At 42.2% G+C, this 17500-nt stretch overlaps 1 protein-coding gene across 1 annotated transcript in view; it reads left to right on the forward strand.

The window, feature by feature from the left end:
- SYT1 (synaptotagmin 1) overlaps nt 1–17500 on the forward strand; it is a 671970-nt gene that overhangs the window by 604644 nt on the left and 49826 nt on the right. The window contains exons 4-5 of the mRNA XM_085889005.1: nt 377–561; nt 10004–10129. Coding sequence (XP_085745131.1) covers nt 377–561; nt 10004–10129 — 311 coding nt within the window. The remainder of the gene's footprint in view (nt 1–376; nt 562–10003; nt 10130–17500) is intronic.

The raw sequence follows: 17500 nt of genomic DNA on the forward strand, positions 1-17500 counted from the left end.
TTTAAGATATCCTTTCAGACCACTAATCTAATATACCCCCAACCTGAATCCGTTAGGAAGCTATACTTTAAGATATATTAGCAGCTTTCATATTAAGATATTAGCAGCTTGCATATAATATATTAACTTCCACAAGGCCACCAGGCACCACTAATATATATATATATATATATATATATATATATATATATATATATATATATATATATATATATATATATATATATATATATATATATATATATATATATATATATATATATATTCCTCTTTGTTGCACAGCCAAAATGCTTTACAAAACAGCTTTTGGTGCAAGTATACCGAAAGTAACCTGAACAAACCACAACTGACCTCATGTCATGACGTGTGTGCACAGTACCCCCATGGGCAATCATTGCGCTGGCTATAGTAGCTGGCTTGTTCGTTCTATGCTGCTGCTTTTGCATCTGCAAGAAGTGCTGCTGCAAAAAACGAAACAAGAAGAAGGGCAAGGAGAAGGGGATGAAAAATGCCTTCAACTTGAAGGATGTCAAGGATTTGGCTGGTTCTGGCAAAGACAGGGTGAGTAATTGATGTAATTGATATCAACAACCTCCAAAAGTCAACACCTGCATGGATATTTCTTTAAACCTGACAAAAACAATGAATGAGATTGTTTATAATCACGTTAAAATCAATTATATAATATTATTCGACAAATTTATCCATTTGTTTTGTTTTGGAAGTGAAAGATGTCAGCTGACCAAGTTCGACAATTGTGATGGAAATTGACACAGACTACTAAACTTTCTCAGAAATTAGTTTACATATTAAAAAAGCCTGGTGGATTTTTTAAACCTTTAAAACACAATGTTGTTTTTTCTTTTGTAAACATTTGCAAACTGTGTGCAAAGTTTTGTGGCAACTTCAAAATGTTAAAAGTCTTGTTTCAAAAACTGACAAATCTCAAGCATCCAATTAGGCCTCGTAGATGTCCAGCAGCAAGGTTAAGTCGATGTAAAAACGTGATGGAGGTTCACAAAAGCTTTGAAGGTTTATGAGCTTTGTGTTTTTATCCCCCGGTGCGTGGCGGAAGGGGGATATTGTTATCATCCGGGTCGTCCGTCCGGCTGTCCGGCTGGGCGTCAACATTTATAGCTGTGAGTGCGATAACTCATAAACTGTTCACCATATCGATTTTAAATTTGGGTCATACATGTACCACCTGAAAAGGAAGAACCCTATTGATTTTGGGCGTGGCTGGACCCAAGATGGCCGACTGGGGTGGCCATCTTGAAAAAAATGTTTTTTGTAATAAATGGAAAACTGCTTGTTTGATTTCAATTATTTTTCAATGGCGGGGGATTCCCCATCTCTGATGGTATATTTGCAGTTTATAAAACCTTTTTTTTACTTGCAAAACATAAAAGGAGCCATCTGTGTATTATTTACACACTGGGGAGAATGTTGTCAAGGAAAAAGAGAATGAGGAGGGTAGATGGGCATGTAGAAGGAAGAAGGAGAATGCCAAGAGGATGTTGGTAGATTTGGATAAGGAAAAAAAGAGAGGAAGAATTATATAAGGGGCACACAACGAAGGGGTGGAAGTCGAGAATGGGGACGTGAGAGTTGAAGGCTGAAGAGGTTTAAAATTTCTCCAATATTTATATATAATATATAGATGGCCACAAATGGCATCATTAACATCCATAATGAAGTTGTTGCCACAGATAAACTGAATAAATAAAGAAGAATTCACTTTAATTGCACATCAAATTTGAACCCTCAATTTATTCATTTTTCTGTTTGCGTATTTGCAGGAATAGCTATAATTACCAGCAAAGGGTTAACAAAACTCACACGTGGACTCACGTGTGGAAAAAACAAAACTCAGAACAGGACCTGATGGGACTTGTGTTAATTGCTAGTAAACGGTATTGCCAAAACACAACCACAACAAAGCTGAACTGAAGAGTACATCTGACGAAGCACTTAAGGGAGTAGTCGGTCAGGACTTTCCGTAGAGGATTTGAAACGAGCTTGTATTACCAACATGCACAAAGATTACTCCTAGACAATGTAGTGTGGCCAAGTATTTTCACAGGAGAAGATTGACGTGATGGTTAAAGATGCAGTGGAGAGTACCCATCCACTTCTTGTGAAAGATGGTTGGTGTAATGAAGGTTATTTGTCAACAGACATGACTGTGCTTATGACAGAGTTGATTCATTGATTTGTGAGGCATAGCAATCAGCAGGCCAGTATCTTCCTCCATTCTTTCCTCCTTTTTTCCTTTGTCCTTTTTCTCATGATGCTTATCGTTTGTTTATTTTAAAAACCTAAGCATATTGTTATGGTTGTGGGGGTAGATGGAGGAATTTCATAGGAAAGTTCGGATTGAATCGAGTTGTTTGGTCCGTGGATGTGTAGGAGACATCTCAATGTAAATTAAGTAGGGAAACTGTGAGCTGAAGTGTAACTTGTCACCACATGGGGGGTGGTGCTGTGTTAATTCGATCAGGATTAAGACCAATTTTCCCCAGTATGTAATTGCTCCCTGTGAACTATTACTACGTTTTTGCATTGACAAGACAAGGAATGAAGGAGTTACGTTTTTGTAACAACAACCATTACAACCGAGCTGCACGACCAAGCAGGAAAGAAGCCCCGCCTTCCTGGGTTTTCGTGCCAGAAAACCATGCTCGGAGGTGGATGATTGATAGGTGTGACGTCGAAGGGAGATCAGAAGCGAACGCACGAGTTCGGTGTGAGGGACGTATGCGGTCGAGAGAGAACGTAACTCGGAGATGGCCTGTTATGGCCGGCTTTCCTTCGATGCATGAAGAAGATGGCACGATCCTCGTAATTGTGCTGACGGGAATTTGCTCGCATGGTGGAGCAAGACGCTGGCCATTGACCCTTGGCAGGGTTGTGAGAGACTGATCTTGAAGCCTCATGTCGAGCCATCAGGGGAAAGAGACGGTGCCATTCTGCAAAGCCGCGGTGTCGGTGAGGACGATCGACGCAAGATGCTGCATGGCGGTCTCTGAGCCTTGGCGTTGAATACCGCCTCACAAATTATCTCACATATGTTTCCCACCTATAGAGCGGCTCAGTGCCATTTTAGGTGTGTCTACCCGCGCAGGACAAAGCGCATCGATCGCAAAGTTCAATATAGGCCAACACTGGACAAAGCTAAGTGCCAGAGTAAAGGGAGGATTTGCTTTCCTTTCATTTTCCTCTTGTCTGTATTTACGTCCGTGTGTAGAGGTGCCTCGACTTTAGGCTTGATTTACTTCACATTATTATCATTACATTCTGACTTATACCCTTGTAAATATTTCTATTTTCATTAAATCACTGTTTATTTTAAGTGGCTGTGTCCATGAATTTGTCGTGGGGTTCGAGTATAACCCCCTTGTGCTTTCATCCGTCGCTCCGCCAGTGCCACCTGTCCCTCCCGCGCACGCTATAATCTCTGAGGATCACGTGTCCGCCTCCAAAGGAAAACTGCTCAGCGATCTGGGCCTGGTCGGTGTTAACCGTCTGTCCATCACAATTATGTCTGGGGGATTAACTTAACTGGCCAGACCCACGCCACGATATTGCCTCTGCTTGGGGGAAAGGGATAAAGAAAAATAGAAGAGTAAAGCTTTCCTGAATGGAAATGCACTGAGTAGGCTCTGGGGTAGGTTGGAGGTCAAGACGAAAGGGGGTGATGGTGGGAAGAAAGGAGGCAAAATTGAAGTTATGGGAAGTGTGGGGAAAAAAGGTCAGGAAGAGAGGTTTGTAGGAGATGGTGGAAAGCAAATGTGGAATCTATGGGATAACTTGGGGAGAAGAAACAGGTAGGTTCAGTAATTCTCTCATTTTTGCAAATACAATGTGTAGCTGAGTAGGATAGATGAGTAAACCACGACTCTGTTTTGTACTCTTCATCTGTTATATTATTTAGCACTTCATCACATCTACAACCATCATTCTTTCCCTACACTGTGAAGGAACTGCAAGGGAAGAATGATGTCCAATTTCTCCACCTTTACTCAATGATGTTGCATTTCAACTTTAAGATGTTTTTCTCACAAGTAAAGAGTTTTTTTTTAATCAATTTTTACCTCCGACACGAAAGGTAGAAGGAAGTTATGTTTTCACGCCTGTTTGTTACTTGTAAAATCTAAGATTTTTCAAGTATATTGGTCTGTCTATTTTGTTATTCTGTCTGTTTGACAATCGCCTACAAGTAACAATTCCAAACCGACCATCATGAAACTTTACCAAGTTGTAGAGGTAGTCTCAACTGAGAAGCCTATTGATTTTGAGGTCAAAGGTCATCTTGAGGTCAAATTTCTAAAATCTTCAATTTACATCCTATTAACTTGAAGATTAAACTGCAATTGCATCGTCCATCACTGAATTTGGAAAGCGACTATTTTTGTGGTCAAAAGGTTAAAGGTCAACTCAAGGTCAAACTTCTAAAATTATCAATTTTAATCTGAAAAATTATCAATTTTCATCCAATTGAACAGCTTTGATTTAAGATTGTCAATTTTAATCATCATGAAATGGACAATTTGATGTATCCATGGAAAACTTTGGAGAGGGGGGTGGATTTTGGAAGTAGTGTGCTCTGCATGACTTCTTTTTCTTGTTTGTTTGTTTGTCTGTGTACAAGATATCTCAAAAAGTTGTGGACGGATTCACATGAAATTTGTTGGGCAGGTTGGGTGTGTAACAAGGACGAATTGATGAGATTTTGATGAAGATCTGGATCCGGATCTGGCTACGAGATTTTTAAAAGTGATTCTTCACTATTCAGGTAATGAGATAATGAGGTAAACTATTCAGGTAACACCAGGTAATGAGCCTGGTGTTGGCGCAGTGGTTAGGGCAGCGGCTTGGGATCCAAGAGGTCCTGAGTTCAAGCCCTGTTGGGCCACTGAATTAATACACCAGGGGGTTGACTCAGCCTGTCATCCTTCCGAGGTCGGCGAAATGAGTACCAGTATACTGGGCCGGTGTATACCCCGGTTAAAAAATAGGTGTACCATATCCCTGTGTCGTAAGAGGCGACCAGGGTTGCGTCAGGTAGGGCATCCGGCATAAAACATGTGCCAAATCACTATGCGGATCATACGGATGATCCGCTGTGGCGACCCCTAACGGGAGCAGCCGAAAGAAGAAGAAGAAGAAGAAGAAGAAGAAGAAGATTCTTCACTATTCAGAAATAGGGAACGACGTGTTACATTGGTGAGACATCCCACGAAACTATGTTTATACCGCGAAGCTACAATAGAGTACCGTATGTTTAAAGTGCACATGGCGAGACGTCCCGTGAAACTGTTTATTTCGTGAAGCTGTTTATTCCACGAAGCTACAACAGAGTACGTCCAGACCATGACCAGGAAGCAAGTCATGTCCGTGGCTCGTGAAAGATATGTTTTTTTTCTTAAGTACAGTATTGTACTATGCATACATTCAGCTGCTTTGTGTGTGGCTCATGGAAGATATGTTTTAGATCTGTGTTATCCTCGCGGCTCATGAAAAAAGTTTTTGCCGTAAAAACCATGAATACGCGGGGCTATTTCCCGTGAATGTAGGAGTATGTCGCAAATTATCAACCGAATACACGAAACCCATGAATGTTGGAACCGCGAGTGTTGCGGTCCTGGTGTACATATAGCACAATATTTCAAAACATTGGGGACAGATTTGTACGAAATTTGGTGGCCACATTGGGTGTGTGACAAGTACGAACTGATTAGATTTTAGTGAAGATCCAGATCCAGATCTGGCCCCTAGACTTTTTAAAATATAAAGAGATTCTTCACCATTGAGATTTAGGTCCACAAACAATATACATGTTGCATGATATTTCAAAAAATTGTGGACTGATTTTGACGAAATTTGGTGGAGACGTTGAGTGCGTGACGATGACAAATTGATTCGATTTTGGTGAAGATCCGGATACAAGAATTTTTTAATTTTAAAAGTGATTCTTCACCATTGAAAAATAGGGACAAAAACAATATTCAGTATAGCATATTTCAAAAATTTATTGGGCCCGATATGTTCTACTGGATCAGGCATTGCATGGCGGAGGGATGTGCTCTACCAAATGCCCTACTAGTTACTTATTGTTTTTATGGTTTTCTTTCACAAACTTTTATGTATATATCCAACTTAAATGAAGTGTGTATTGCATTATATCACCATTGCCTGCTGTTTGTCTGTCAGTTGTGCTGTGCTACTTTGCTAAATGTTGCCTTTATCTCTTGTGCCTACATCAACTGTCTGTCTGCCTTCACGTTTCTGGGCATGGCAACATCTCCACTGCTACCTACGGCTAACACCGGCCACTGGTAGGTCTAACTGACCTTGCATCTTATTCAACATGGCATGCACATCAGCTCACCTCCTTTCCCGACTGGCTCAGCGACTGCTACTGTAGTTACTTGCTTGGTTGATGCTGATACTCTCTTCCAAACCCATTATGTTTGGTTTGTGATGTATGCAGTGCTACATGCATTTCCTGTGATTCTGCTTTTGAGGTCTATGCTTCTCCAATTTATATTTTAAGGCGTGCATCTCCTTCTGTTATTGTTGAAACGTAAACTTCTCCAGATTTTTTATTTTATTTCTTAGCCTAGCATGAGTCTTGAGCTGCTACTCTTTTTCGTCATAACATCATTTCGAAAAATATTGCATGTTGAGGCTTCGGTAACGTTTACCAAGCTAAGGCTCAGCAATATATTTTATTGGTCCCCAATCAGGAATGGAGAAAGTAGTGGTGAGGGAAATGGGGAAAGGGAATCGGTCAGATGAGCACAACTCACAAATCAGAGAATGCACTTGTACACATTGTTCACAACCCGTGGCCAGGATGCAGGACCTTCGGCTAAGTAAGCTGTCCTGCAGTATCACTCTGTAAAGGGTGAATGGTATGTGCAGTTGGTGACATTGATGAGGGTGGTTGGCTGCACCTCAAAGTATGTGTTGTACTTTTATTTTTTGAATGACATGTGCAACGAGCCTGGCCAACTTTATTGGGGTAAGCCTGGTGTTGACTTAGCAGTTAGGGTGGTGGCTTGGGATCCTAGAGTCCTGAGTTTGAGCCCCGTTGGCCACTGAATTAACACCAGAGAGTTGACTCAGCCTGTCATCCTTCCGAGGTAGGCGAAAGGAGCACCAGTATACTGGTAATAGGGGCACTGCATCAGCGGCATAGCTGCGCCTCTAACAATGATGCAACCAGCAGCCAAAAAGGCAGCACACGATGGGAACAACTGGGGTCTGCTGGACAGGCATACACTGGCACAAGCAGACACTCATGGGCACACACCTGGTTGTGTGACTCTTTTAATGCTCTTACTGACATTGTGCCTTGTCTATCTGAGCCAACTCTTTGACAGTTTCACTTCAAAGCAGGGTTCATTGCAATGAAGATTGCAGGCTGTATTCTATTCTGTCAATGCTTACAGCCATGGAGCTGGCATACACACACCACTTATGCTCAGCTGCATAGGGTTCTCCCTGCAACCTGGTCTCATTCTCTTGGTGCTCTTATGAGCTCACACATCATGTGCATCCACCCAAGCCAGCTGTTCGGCCATGTCACGCTTAAAAGAAAGGTTGGCCGCACTGAAAAGTAGGTTTGAATGAAACAGGAAGATTGATTGCACAGAAAAGCATCAGATGCACTCTCTTTTAGCATGGCCGACAAACACGGGAATAACTTATCCAACCTGCGCCGTTGCAAGACCAGCTATGAGTGTTAAGTCCCATTCAAGTAACACGCCTCAAAACCTGTGCCGATGGTGCTTCTGGTTGTGTAGCACGTCCCTTTCAAATCCTCAGTGCTACCAGTTCTTTGCCCAACCGTTCATCCCTTGACCTGGACCCTCAATGGTGCTTGCTCTCAGCAGCTTGCACCAAGTTTCTTACCCTACAGGCCCACACCTGGGGTACAGCATTCGTGTGCACCAGGCCCTTTGGTACACATGGTCCAACACCTGAGGTGCTGCCTTCTTGGTGTGCACACTGGCTTCCACCTTGATGATACTTACCCTCGCCCATTTGAAACTGTGTTCAAGAGATACGTCAAAAAATTGCAGTCTTCTCTATTAGAGCTTCAGGCAAGCAGTGCAGCACCATCTCATGTCTTCCATGATCCATACCCAAAATCTTTTCTACCCACATTCGGTCTACCTCATGTATCACTCTTACTTAAAGGTTTATGTTTCCTCCCCTCTTCTCTCTCCTCTTGTTTCTGTTCATTCATTCCCTTGCGTGGTTTGTCAAAATGTGGCTCCACATGCCCCGTTGTCGGAACATTGCTTTTTCGTCTTCTGTCACCTCACTCTTCCATGAGCCTCGATATTGTATACATATAAAGTCTCATTTTATGCAAAGGCCAACACTCTGGATACTGCCATCTCTGTGCTCATCCTGGCTCAGCCTCGATGGTACTGTCCCTGTACTGTGGTGTACATTGGCAGCACCCACTGAGCTGCCATGGCTAGTCTCTCATGGCATAATAGGATGATCGGATAGCCCTCTTGTTCCTTGGTAGTTTCCGCTCTGCGATACAGTTTCCCTGGCCCCAACTGTCGTGTCTTGCTCATACTGCACAATTATGTAGCCACTGCTGCCATCACCTTGTACCTCTCACCCTAGCACCCTTCGTTTTTAATTCTCAACCCAGTATTCCATTTGTATCACTCTCCCCGGGATTTTTATTTACCTTTCATCCTGGAATCAAGACAGCTTCTCTTGTGTACCTCTTGCAGCGGTGCACCCATGATGTCACCTCCCTCCCTCCCCCTTCATTCATGAGTCGCCCGTACATGCCATCCCCATATGTAGATTTTGCTGCCACATATATCATCGCTAAATCTTTGTGTTGAGGCCTACACTTCTCCAAATGATAATTGAGATTAATATCTGCATCTGTTATTGTTTGAAACGAACACTTCTGTATAGTTGATGATGTTTAAGCCATACATGGATCCCAGCTACTAGTTTATAGGCCTTCTGCACGCCAGAAACTATTTCATTTTGCATGATTCTTTAAATTAATTGTAGTCATTAAATAATGTTCGGCAATAATGCAATATTAGGCAATAAGCAAACTGTCACGCATACATCCTCAGCAATTATACATACATCCTCTTGTCTCTGAGATTATATGACTCACTTGAAGCTGTGGATTTTAGATGATGCGATGCTTCCTGGCATCCCATTTATCTGGATGCCTGGTTGTCAAGCCTCCACACGAAGTGAAATTTGACCCCATAACCTTTGCTTGGAGATGCAAGTCGCAGCTCTGTTATTCACCTTCACATGACACCCATGTAAACCCCAATAGACCTTGGCTGCTTGTCCTGTTCCCGTCCTTATTGATGTTTGAGATTAATCCCTGAAGTATTGGTTTCTCGATTAAGCTCGATTGAAATTGTTGGCATTTCTTTAATCGAACCTCCTTTTCCTATCTGACCTAGTGGGATTTATCCCAACTAGTTTACCTGCTTTTCCTTTTGCTGGTTTCCCTGTCTGCCTTCGTCTCTCACTCTGCATGCCTCGCATTCTCACTCAGACTCATTGCACATGCTATGCCTCCACCTGTGAAATCCCATTAGAATCGGTTGACACGCATTATTGCATTTGCTGATAAATAAACCGATTTTGAATGTTAATTTGGCTTTTCAATGTTATTCTCAGGGTAAGCAAACTGAGGTTGAGGAAATATTTTTTGCAAAATGGAATAATATCATCATGATCATTTCCAAGCTTACTTTAATGTGACAAATAAATTCATCACAGATGGTCCATAAAGGTTGATCTGTGATAATAATAATAATAATAATAATAATAATAATAATAATAATAATAATAATAAAAAGATGTAAATTAAATTAATTACAACTAGGTTTTAATATCCCCTCCGTACCAGGTAGCCATGAGATTCTCTTAATCTTTTTGAAATGAAATTGTTCGTCTCTTCCTTTCTACCTCCTGCCTGTCTCAGATTCAGTCGGACGAAGACCTGGAAACTGGGTTGACTGAGGGTGAAGAGAAAGAAGAGGAAGAGAAGGAAGAAGAGAAACTGGGAAAGATGCAATTCTCAATGGACTATGATTTTCAAAACAATCAGGTAAATTTTATTGCCAATTATATATATATATATACATACATACATATATATATATATATATATATATATAAATATATATATATATATATATATATATATATATATGTATCATGTAATATTTTTGTACTTTATAATACACGTAGCTTTTATTTACTTGACAGAGATGTGTTATGAAATGCGAGATCGTTTCCTGAAACATTTTCCATTCATTACCTTCGCATTCTGCGAAAGGTTATGTTTTGGTCGGCGTGTATTTATTTATTTATTTATTTATTTGTAATCTTGTGATTCGTATAACTCAAAAAGTGTAAAACCGAATTGCATGAAATTTGGTGGGATGATTGGTTATTAGCCAGGAAGCATTCGATTAGATTTTGGGATCGTTCGGGTCAAAGGTCAAGGTCAAGGTCACGAAAAGGTCAAAATCGTCTTTTTACGATAACACGGTCATTTTTGATTCAATTTGCATGCAACTAACGCCAAAATGTTCAGAATTCAACGCCTCATCTTGTGATATGCAATATGGCACAATGACGCCCATACTCTTGTTACCGGTTAGGGGTCAAAGGTCAGGGGGGTCACGACCTTAAAAAATATGCGGTTTTTGTCATAACGCAGTCAATTCTTGTCCGCTTTACATGAACCCAGCACCAAAATGTTCAGAATTTAATGCCCAATCTTGTGACACAATGACGTCATAACACATGTCACCGGTTGAGGTAAAATGTCGGGGGGGGGGGTCACGCCCTTGAAAAATATGCGGTTTTCGGCATAACTCAGTCAATTCTTATTCGATTTGCATGAAACCAGCATCAAACGAGATTACCTTCTCTTGTTGAAATGTTGTATTCACCGAGCTTGCGAGTGAAGACTCGCCAATACGACGTGAGTTGATTGTTGTTTAGTCCGTAGCCCCCGAAAGTCGGGGGGGGTCATGACATTATAGATATGTGGTTTGTGTCATAAGACCATTCATATGAAACCAGTTCCCCACACTCATACCAAGGACAAAAAAAGTAGTGGTGGCGAAGGTATGCGCTCTATGAGTGCCCGTTCTAGTTTACAAGTGAGATAATTGATACTATTATGGTCTTTTTTTTAAGAAAATAAAATAATAAACTGAAATATTTGTATTGAATTGAAATAAAGATTTTTTGTTTTTTAATCACAGCTCAAAATATTATGCACGACTAACAGGTTCATTGTTCAAATGGCCCTCATGGGGAGTTTGGGCAAATTATAATTGTGGTTATTTATTATATTTATCGAATGACAAGGTTCATGGAAGAGTTGAAGGGGGGAGGAGGGAGGGGAAGAGGAGGGAGGGGAAAAGGAGGGAGGATGGGGGAGAACAGGGCAGAGTGAGGGAGAAAGAGGGAAGGATTTAACATGTGAGGACAAAAGGACAAGGTGAGTGAACGAACAATGATCGCAGTAATCTCGCAAACTGCAATCATCATGAGCAGAACTAAATAAGTTCATGTAATGTGGATTGCATCGAAGCAGAGAGGCAGATAAATGGATATTCGAGTTCAAGTGAGCAGAATATTGAGGTTATTAAAGGTTAGCACAAAATAATTACTGGTGTAGCACAAAAAAAGTGTTTCCTTTATACTAGAGTTGGGGAGGAGTCAATGGTTGATAGGGTAGGGTTGGTAGCAAGACCAGTGTGAGTTGATAACAAGAAGACTGCAAGCCAATCTGTGATGACAAAAAAATACAGCGCCCTGAGCCGACCTGCAATTGACTCCCAGGGCTTGACAAGCAACTTGCCTATGTTGAATATCAAATTTCAAGTCAAGGATCGCATTCTATGCCTGGGGTTGGCTTAATGGTTAGGGTGGTGGGCTTGGGGTCCTTGGATCCTGAGTTCAAATCCCGCTCAGCTGTTGAATTAATACCAAGTGGGGTTTACTCTGCCTTCTGAGGTTGGCAAAATGAGTGCCAGCTTGCTAGTATCCTGTGTCGGAGTGATGGCCTGTCCAGCATTGTGCCCAATAGCCAAGGAGACTGCTTAGGCAGCACCAACGCTCTGCACAGAGTGTAGTCCCAATGGATGGATGGATCACATTCTGATGTCCAAATCTGCAGACAAATGTTGCTGCAGCCGACTTGTCACTCGGGTGAGGGATTTTACCATGCAGAGTGTAATCATCTGCAAAGTTGAATAGAAGGCTGCCCAGAGAAGCAAAATAATTTTTGCCTTTCATTTAACCTGGGGAAGGAGAGTCACAGAACGCTACCTAAAGGAATCTTATCCTCGACTGCGAGATGAGAAGGCATTCTGTCATAAAGGGCAAATTTCTTTTTGAGGGTGTTGACAAAGTCTGCCAGCCCATTGATGAGAGGTGTCTGTATGCCATTGGTAGAAAGCTGCCTGTTAGCCCATGACCAAGTTTCCAAATATATTGAGAGAGGTGGTCCTGACTTTTTACTTGAAGTTTCGGGCCCCCATCCGTTGCTGAGAAAAGAAAAGACTGATGAGGAATAATAGTAAGGAATTCCCTGCATGATAACTGATATATGAGAGTTGTGAACATGCCATTAACCAGGAATAAATCCTTTAAAGTGCTGTACATAACAATGTTAAAGATGAGTAAATACAACCCGTTGCTTCGCTGACTTGAATATTGAGATGGGTGGGTGGGTGGGGGGTTGGAGAGGATGGCGGGGAGGGAGGAGGGGAGAGGTGGGTGGGAGAGTGAGGAAAGGGTGAGGATATTTGAGCTTGGAAGTGGGGAAGAGCAAGGAAGAGGGGTAGAGTGAGGCCTCACCACACATCGTGATACACTCCAGGAGGGGTGAAAAACATTTTATATGTTCTTCCCTCCTCCATTAAAAAAAATCATAATGATTTGAAAGCTCAAGTAAAGATAATTTGCCAATAAATGACATGTTGAATTCCTTCATGTATCACACGACTGAGGGAACACAAAATCAATGATATCATAAAAGTGCACGGATCAAAATGTCCTGGTTTTTCTGATGGAGATGCATGTAATGGCAGTCCAGAGAGGTGAGTGCCTGGTATGTCAAATGCAATACCATACATACAATTACTTTTGACCTAAAAGAAGGTAAGGTGCAAAACAAACTGCTAAACCATGAGATAAATACTTTTTTGTTTGAGAAAATCAAGGCAAATGGAAGAACGAAGTGATCAAGGGAAAAAGGGCAATGGACTGAAAGAGCAGTTCAACGCAATGAGCAAGGGAAGGAACAAACAAGAAAAAGAGAAGTGGAAGAAACGCACAGCAAACTGCAAGTAAGAGGATTGGGTTAGGTAGGATCAATGGGGGTAGAAAAGATTGTGGGTAAAGGATGCGCAATTACGTGAGATGATTGTCTGCAATTTGAATTGCTTTTGGAAGACCGTTCCACAAATGGGATAAAAGAAGAATAAAAGAATGGAGGTGGGTATTAACCCTGGTTTTTTGGAGTTTAACCAGAAGATGACTGGAAGATCACATTGGCCTGGTGGAACTGGGGAGTATCACAGGGCTGAGAGAACTGAAGGATTAAGACCAGAGGAGAGGTGGTATAAAACAGAGGTCATCAACTTGTCTGCAATGTGGGAACATTTTTTTTCTGCCAACGATGAGGAAGTGGCCATGCACCAGTAAAATCTGTGCTTTTGCTTCATTGCATCAAGGATAATGTTAAGAGAATGTTGTCCAGTAATTTTGCTTTAATTTTAATAGAATTCAGTGGAGACTTGTGAGGTGATGGCACAAGCCCAGCGGACAAAGTGATACTCATTTGAGCTATGAACCAAGACCTTGATTGGCAAAGCACTGAATTTTCAAAGAATGACTTGAAGGATGCAAAGTCTGCAGTTGCTTTTGAAGGCCAGTTTGTCCATATAGTCAGACAAGGAGAAGTTATCACTGATGGTGACATCTACAAATTCAAGAATCTGAACCTCTTCCAGTGGATGACGTTGGAAATACTCCAGATAGATGATTCATATGTGTACTTTTCTCTCCTCTCTCTCTCTCTCTCTCTCTCTCTCTCTCTCTCTCTCTCTCTCTCTCTCTCTCTCTCTCTCTCTCTCACTCTCTCTCTCTCTCACACTCACACTCTCTCTCACACTCTCTCTCTCTCACACTCTCTCTCTCTCTCTCTCACACTCTCTCTCTCTCACACTCTCTCTCTCTCACACTCTCTCTCTCTCTCTCTCTCTCTCTCGCTCACACTCACTCTCTCTCACTCTCTCTCTCTCACACTCTCTCTCTCTCACTCTCTCTCTCTCACTCACTCTCTCTCTCTCACTCTCTCTCACTCTCTCTTACTCTCTCTCACTCTCACTCTCTGTCTCTCACTCTCTCACTGTCTGTCTCTCTCTCTCTCTCTCTCTCTCTCTCTCTCTCTCTCTCTCTCTCTCTCTCTCTCTCGCTCTCTCTCGCTCTCTCTCTCACTCTCTCTCACTCTCTCACACTCTCTCTCTCACACACTCTCTCTCTCTCTCTCACACTCTCTCTCTCTCACACTCTCTCTCTCACACTCTCTCACTCTCACTCCATCATTTCATTACGAATCCTAACCCTAACAAATCATCATTTCATTTCTCACTCTGACTCCATCATCGCTTCAGACATTAAATCCTTCCTCTTCTCCAAAGGCTTGCTTTCCAATCATCAATTTGGTTTCAGACCAGGTCACTCGACCCTGGATATGCTGCTTCTGCTCTCAACAATGGATGGTGGTGCTCAATGCCAAACATGAAATCAGAGCCATATCCTGAAACATATCACGTGCTTTTGACATGGCCTGGCACCCTGCCCTACTCACCAAACTCTCTTTCAATGGTATCCAAGACCATCTCCACTCATGGCTCACAGACTTCCTCTACTGTTGCAGCCAACGTGTGGCCCTAAATGGAGTTCTCTCATCTCCTCTTCGTGTCCTGGCTGGAGTTCCTCAAGGCAGCGTTCTGGGCCCTGTTCTTTTTCTGGTTTTCGTCAATGATCTCTCTGACTTTCTGGAAAATCCTCTTTATCTCTTCGCTGATGACTCCACCCTCTGCCGTACCATCTGTCATCCCTCCAACCGGCAATCAGCAGCTTCTTCACTCTACAGATCTGGGTAAAATCTCAAACTGGGCCAGCACATGGAACATGCCTATCAATCCTGATGAATATCACACTCTCACTATGTCTCTCCAAAATGATTGTTTGAATCCCCCCCCCCCCCCAATCTACTTTCTCAACAATCCTCTGGAAGAAGTCCTTTCATTCAAACTTCTGGGTCTCACGATCTGTCATGATCTTTCCTGGGAAAACCACATTTCCAACCTGGTCTCCAAAGCCAGTCGCCGACTGGGAATCCTCCGTCGTGCAAAGTCCTTCCCCGGCCCACCTGAGCTCCTGACCACTTACAAAGCTTTCGTCCACAGCCTGATGGAGTACTGCTCTCCCCTTTGGGCTGGTGCTCCTGCCTCTCACCTTTCTCGGCTTCACGCTGTGGAAACCAAGGCATTTCGGATCATTGGCATCTCCCGCAATGAGGCTGGGTCTTTGGGCCTCTCACTCTCTCACCACAGGCAGTTTGGCAGTCTTTCTCTCTTCTACCGTCTCCTCTTCGATCTCGCCCCCCCTGCTCTGTATGCGATATGTCCCCCCCCCCCCATATTTCCACAGGGTGCTCAAAGTCTGCCAGCAAACCCCTTCTGGTAAAACTCCCAGAATCACGAATCACTGCTCACCTTCACTCTTTCATTCCTCATTTTCCCCACCTTTTGAATAAACTCCCTCACTCTCTTCAATCCCATTCTTCCCTCCAGGCCTTCAAAACAGCCGTTCTCCAGCAGTCCCCCATTCAAATCTTATCGTCCCCCATCCAAATCCTCTTATCGTCTTATCGTCCCCCATCCAAATCCTCGATCTTTTATACCCCCGTTAATCCACCTTAAACGCACCTCCTTCAAATTCCCTGCTTTCATTCCTGAAAGTCCCTGTGGTGTCCATCTTGTATACCCCGTGTTCCCCGCCGCATCCCTCTCCTTTCCACAAATCTCCTCATGTCTCTGTTCCCCACTGTTTTGTCCCTCCCTCTCCCACCCCTCTTGTCTCATGCTCCCTTGCTGTGCGTTGTGTGTTAGCTTTCATACGAGCCTCGACAATGTATACAAAAAAATAAATACCCTTCCTTGGATCTATGTCTCCTTACTATTCTATATCTGAGTTCTACGGACGGTTCCTTGGATTTCATGGTAGAGTTTCTGCTCTGACTTGCACTGTCAACTGTGGGACCCCATCTAGAAAGGTGTGTTTGTTTCTAAATTATATCCAATCAATTCAATTGGCCACAGGTGGACTCCAATCAAGTTGTAGACATCTCAAGGATGATCAAAGGAAATTGGATGTACCTGGGCTCAATTTGAAGTGTCACAGCAAAGGGGTTGAATACTTATTGACGAAAAACCAATTGACATAAAATGATGAATACTTATTGACGAAAAACATTTCAGCTTTTAATTTTTAATTAATTTGTGAAAATTTCCCCCCCAAAAAATTTGCTTTGTCATTTTGGGGTGTTTTGTGCAGATCGGTGACAAAAATATCTCAATTTAATCCATTTTAAATTCAGGCTGTAACCCAACAAAATGTGAAAAAGGCAAGGGGTGTGAATACTTTCTCAAGACACTGTATGTTTTAAAAGTCCACAGAATCAGAAAATCATGTTTGGTTTCATGAATAGATATGGCTTCACTTAACCCTGAATCGTTGTTCTTTTCTTGAATAAATATATTGAAACGAAGATTTTAATTATATTTAGTGCCCTTTTACGCTCGATTGACCCCACCCCTCCGATGACATCATCTCGACTTCCAGTTCATACATGTACGGTCTGATAGCATCTGCCACATAATGATTTTGACTCTGGTCGTAATCTGGGTATTCTTGATCAGAAAATTATTGGTCAAATTCACTTTCTAACGAGTCTGAAGTGAGTTGTGCGGCCAGTATCCATTGCGTGCCGAGACAATCTTTCCCTCGATTACGTCATGGCAGTTTACCTGAAATTTTTAGGGGCAGTACCCGACGGGTTTGCTTTTTCAACTGTAACACCTCAAAAAATTATTAGAATTCAAAAGCACGTTCAGTTCTTTGTTTATTACTTAAAAATCAATATAATCACATCAAAAAATAACATTTCTTTTTCTGATTCTGTGGACCTTTAAGTCCGTGCCCATGCATCTGAATTGTGGGTCCTTACGTTTGAGTTTGAGTCCCGTAGAAATTTTACTCAAAGCACACTCAATTGAAAATGATGAGCTTCAGCCCAACATCAAGCTTAAGGGGCTTTAAAGGTATGGTCACTTGTGAATACTAGTCCATAAGTGCCAGATATTTTTTCTCCTTCGGCTAC

The sequence above is a fragment of the Eptatretus burgeri genome, chromosome 1 (genome assembly GCF_056783735.1).
Source record: "Eptatretus burgeri isolate ZD-2024b chromosome 1, Ebu_testis_v1, whole genome shotgun sequence".
Classification (NCBI taxonomy): domain Eukaryota; kingdom Metazoa; phylum Chordata; class Myxini; order Myxiniformes; family Myxinidae; genus Eptatretus; species Eptatretus burgeri.